Source organism: Hypomesus transpacificus, chromosome 14 (assembly GCF_021917145.1).
Source record: "Hypomesus transpacificus isolate Combined female chromosome 14, fHypTra1, whole genome shotgun sequence".
In the NCBI taxonomy this organism is placed as follows: Eukaryota; Metazoa; Chordata; class Actinopteri; order Osmeriformes; family Osmeridae; genus Hypomesus; species Hypomesus transpacificus.
Genome location: NC_061073.1, coordinates 5860039 through 5865172, shown reverse-complemented (window position 1 = coordinate 5865172; position 5134 = coordinate 5860039). Strand labels below are relative to the sequence as shown.

At 39.9% G+C, this 5134-nt stretch overlaps 1 protein-coding gene across 1 annotated transcript; it reads right to left on the bottom strand.

Annotated features, from left to right (window-relative positions):
* Positions 1-207: 207 nt before the first annotated feature.
* Positions 208-4118, bottom strand: si:dkeyp-59c12.1 (Ras-related and estrogen-regulated growth inhibitor-like protein). Its single transcript, XM_047033201.1, has 4 exons — positions 2796-4118; positions 2637-2690; positions 2467-2543; positions 208-2192 (listed from the first exon to the last, which is right to left on the bottom strand). The coding sequence occupies exons 1-4, from the start codon at positions 2842-2844 to the stop codon at positions 1767-1769; spliced, it is 606 nt and encodes a 201-aa protein (XP_046889157.1). The 5' UTR covers positions 2845-4118; the 3' UTR covers positions 208-1766.
* Between the last annotated feature and the right edge of the window lie 1016 nt (positions 4119-5134).

The window sequence follows — 5134 nt, the reverse complement described above, 5'->3', positions numbered from 1 at the left end:
CCAACCTGATGGAGCTTGAGATGTCGTGCAAAGAAGACTGGGAGAAACTGCCCAAAAATAGTGGGCAGGGAGTCAGATGGCTGAGTGGTGAGGGAGTCGGGCTAGTAATCGGAAGGTTGAGGATCGATTCCCCGCAGTGCCAAATGACGTTGTGTCCTTGGGCAAGGCACTTCACCTCAGGGGGAATGTCCCTGTACTTACTGTAAGTCGCTCTGGATAAGAGGGTCTGCTAAATGACTAAAATGTAATTGTAAAATAGGTGTGCCAAGATTGTAGCATCGTATTCAAAAATACTTGAGGCTGTAATTGATGCCAAAAGTGCTTCAACAAAGTATTGAGCAAAAGTCTGTGAGTACATGTACATTTTTGCACATCTTTAACAAACTTTCACTTTGTCATTATGGGGTATTGTGTGTAGAATTTAATCTATTTTGAAATAAGATTAATATAAAAAGTTAAGCACTGTCCGGATGCACTGTATGCATACAGTCCAATCAAGCTTCTCCACCTCTTGCACTTAACAGCCATTGTCATTTGTGAACCCTTAGAAAGATCAGCACTTGCAAGTTCAGGATTAAGGATTGTTACCATCAGCACAACAGCATTTAAAAATGTATGCAGAAACGGCTGAAGTACCGTGATTTGTCAGTCTATAAATATAAATGAAAATATGCTCATTAGCTTTGCTTGGGCAACAGCTGGAATCCAATCCACAATCATTTCTGTTTGCATATCTTTGCCATTAATGAGTTGAATAAAATGCTGTCAGCCTCATTAAACTAAATCCAGATACAAACATAGAAAAGAAAATACTCATATAAAATGTGTCAACATTACGTGCTAATTACATAAATTAATAATTTTGTTAAATCATGCATGTGTTTTTTATTAAAGTTCATTTTCATATGGACATTTACAGTTTACATGAATTCTTTGTATTTTAATAATTGCGCGATTATACAAACAGAATTTCACTTATTGTGGCTTAGCCTTTTAGCAGACCTCACACGGTAAAGGGCTGTGGGGCTTGAGAGACAACAACAGCATCACTCTGTGGTCTTGAATCTGTATACCTAATAACCTAGTAAACTGGCACACGTCAGATTAATATATTCTGGTTTATTTAGAAACCTTTAAAATCAATGCAAATCCAATGATCATGCAACATTGGGAAAAGGTTAAAACCAGGGTGTGAATTACGGGGAGGGTTTGGGTGGGTCTAAGTCTTAACCCCCCCCCAAAGAGGTAAAAACAACAGGTCAGGGGGTCGAAACACGCCCTCGAGAAGAAGTTGACCCCCCCGATTGTCATTGTATAATTTGACTCTGGTTAAGACTTTTGTACAACTGACCTGAATTCCTAAATAAACTAAATAATGTAAGAAGTAACATTGATCAACATAATTTGACACCCACAATGTTTTAGATTAACACAGATTTCAGTTTAAGTGCTTAGAGCAGTTGTATGTAATCACAGTATTCAAACTGTTTATTATCCATCTTTGACATGTGCACTCTTGGAGAAAGCGTGATATTCAAATGTCTTTAATCCTACTTTGGCAGTGCGCTCCTCAAGTAAGTCTGATCTGTAAGCAGCAAGAACAGCTGTACAGCTTAGTTCTACAACAACTGCATGCATCTTCCTTGCATGGTCGTGTCCCAGCCTTAAGGCACCCAGCATGTTGGGACCCAACATCTGAGCGCAGAGAGCAACATACGTCGCACGGCAACTGTGTTTCCCCCCTGCTTGTCCAGTAAATCAAAGCATCATAGTGAATCTGTCCGTCTCCTTGCAAACACTGCTGACATGCTCTTGACTATACCTTTGATTCCCACTGGCTTCTTTATGGCAGACTTGGCCTCCCGTACTCTGTCCACAAGTCCATGAAATACCATGAGGACACTGTGGTAGTTTTCCGCTGCTGACACCTCATAGAACTGACAGTCTGTGGTAAGGGCTAATAGCCTGCCCTCCTCACTAAGGACTGTCCGTTGAAGGTGCAAGTCCCTCTTGTTTCCCACTATGACTATGGGCACTTTCTTTATGCCCAGATAGTCTTTTGCGGACTTGATTGATTGGATGAGCCTGGTGACAGTGTTGAAGCTGGCCCTGTCACAGATGCTGTAGACAAGGACAAATCCTTCCGCCCACTGCACTCTCTTCTTATATGCAGATGACTCAGTGGACAAGTCCTGTAAGATCAAACCACACGTTAATTATTATTGAGTGACTTCAATCCATGCAGTACACTAAGTTGTCAAAAAGATAAACATGATCTTATGTTGATCTAGAATACAAATGAATAAGAATCAGGTCAGTGTGGGGTTATATGTGTCCATGTCAAGTACAAAGAAAATAACTAAACATTGTAAAGCATGCAATTGATTTGAATCCTACTTAAAGATACTTCACACAAAACTGGATGTGAACTGGACGTTGAGTATTTGTCTCTTTTCCTGTGATTACCTGAGAATATGGTGAATCCCAGATGTGAAACGTGATGTCCCTACCATCCACAATAACATTGTGACTGTAGAATGATTCTAAAAAGTGGTCAATAAAACAGATTTACAACCCCATACAGTAATTGGCTAACTGTATTATGACAAAGCTTATAGTGAAGACAGTAAACTTACCGATATCCCCGTATTCTCCAATAAATCTACGAGTCAGGAAGCGGACTGTCAAAGCTGTAAAATGATTATCATCTTTATTTTCAATGCATGTTCATCAAAGCATGTTCATCGTTCATTAGTTAATACTTTAGCTTAAAAAAAAAAAAACTGTTGCCCCACCTGATTTTCCGACATTATCTGTTCCAAGAACTGCAATATTAGCATCCATTTTCTGAAAGTTTACTCCGACACCTCTTGACAACGCTTAGATGACACTTCCATGGAACTGCCGAGCAGAAGTTGCAGCAGTGACCGCTTGTCTAGTGCTGCTGGCCAGTCTTCAAGTGCATCTCCATGCCCTCTAATGAAGGGGCGTAGAAATCCACTGGTAGGTTTGCACACAAAGGAAACGTATGACTTATACCTGTTATGTCAACGGGTAAAGCTCAGGAATCAGCATTTTGCATTGGTGACAAGTCGTAATATAATATAACGAACTCTAATATGCGGCTCTTTATTTACCAGCTATTGTTGTGAGATGCGCAGATGGACGCAAAAATATTGTGCAAATTGATTAATTTGGATACGCCTACTGACACAACATTGTAAACCTAAAACAGTTTTAGTTTATTTTAACCCATTAAATATATTATTTCGCGAATTCAGCTCTTAAATTAAGTTTGAATAATGAGCAATGGCACCAACGTTTTTGTTGTAGTTACGTTGGAGAAACGCTGGAGGTCCTTTTACACCAAAAAATAGTTTTTTGCTCAGCACTCCGAATTAGGCTGTAGATTAGTAGTAGGCTAGTTCATAGGTGAGGGGCGTGGCGTAGGTTTGTTTTCAGATGCAGGTGGGACAGTTTCAACTGAGGATGCGGACTTTAAATATAATTTTCCCCAATATAAATATTTTAAACAGATAAGTCTATTTGCCGTTTTCAAAGAGTGGCTGCCCCTGAGTGTGACCAGACCAGACCGTCCATTCTTGTCAGTCCTTTCTCATGTCCATCCTGTTATTTTGGTTAAAACAGCAATAATCAAATTCAATGGTCAAGTATTTTTGTCACCTGTGGTAATTTATGACACATTTAGTATTGATTTGTCAGTGGTCCATGCCGATGTTCCTTAACATTATAGTACAAGTTTCAAGTTTATTCACTGTAAAAATATAGTACATTGACATGTTTTGTCTAATTTTAGTCATACAAAAATCCATATTATACATGATAAATCATAATATTACCTAAATGTTCAATGTTCAAAGTACTCCTAAGCCCTCTGGTTCTTACTAGTTTTAATTGTAGAGTGAAAATGCAGTTTATAAGAGAAAACACCTTCATGCATAAAATAAAATTTCTTATTCTTTTTGGCATAACTGTCAGTCATGCTTGGATAATTGGGGTCATGAAACAACCTTGCTCAAATGTCTTTCAGGATATATAATGACATTCAAAAACTGCATACATAGCACACAGCATGCTATTTACAGTTTTTCACAATTAATAACAGACAAAAAGCAAAAATTTGGCACCATTTTCACAACCTTCACCTCATGTACCAATTGCTCGACCCAATTTGGCACTACTTCACACTCCCTTATCTGCATTAGACTCTGACTTTCCTTGTCTACACACTGATGTCAATTACACATCACCTTGTTGTCAAAACACTACACACAATGTTCAGTTGTTGCACACACTTCTCAAGTAAAGTCTCAAAGCATCAACCTACTACACCAAATATTCAAATCTCTAAACACTCTGGTGAGCAATTTGCGATCAGGACTGCAGCATACAAAGGGCCTTGAGCCTCTGTTTTGTTTGGTGAACAATGGAGAACTGAGAGACAACCAGAGAAGGAGAGGGGTAAGAGTGAGAGGAGGAGGAGGACAAGGAAGAGGACAAGGAAGAGGAGGGAGAGGAAGAGGAGGACAAGAAGGAGGAGGAAGAGGAGAAGAAGAAGGAGGAGGAGGAGAAAGAAGAAGGAGAATGACCATGTGCTTAACCATGGTTTGAGCATGAGGGAGGCTGGCCAGAGGGTCCAACCAAATCTCAGCCGCTTCACATTTGCTGCCATCATTAGAACCTTTAGAATGGAGTACAGGTTTGAATTCTGTTTGCTTTGAGTTCTGAAATATTGCACATCAATAGAATACAGTGTGCTCACAGTGATTGTATTTTGCAGGACTGAAACAGAACCACACCGTGGAGGAAGAACCTGCACTTTCACAGCCGAACAGGAGACTGACATTGTGAAAATGGTTTGTGAAAACAACACTATTACACTCCGACAGATACAAACTAGGATCCTGGCTGACCATGCCACATTCAGAAACATCCAGACCGTCAGCCTCTCTACACTGGACTGTGTTCTCCGCTGGAATGCCATGCGGATGAAACAAGTGTACAGGGTCCCTTTCGACTGGAACACAGACCACATCAAGGAGTTACGGCGAGAGTTAGTGCTTGTAAGTCTCATACATTTAGCACTGACCCATGCATGTATTGTACCTGTAAT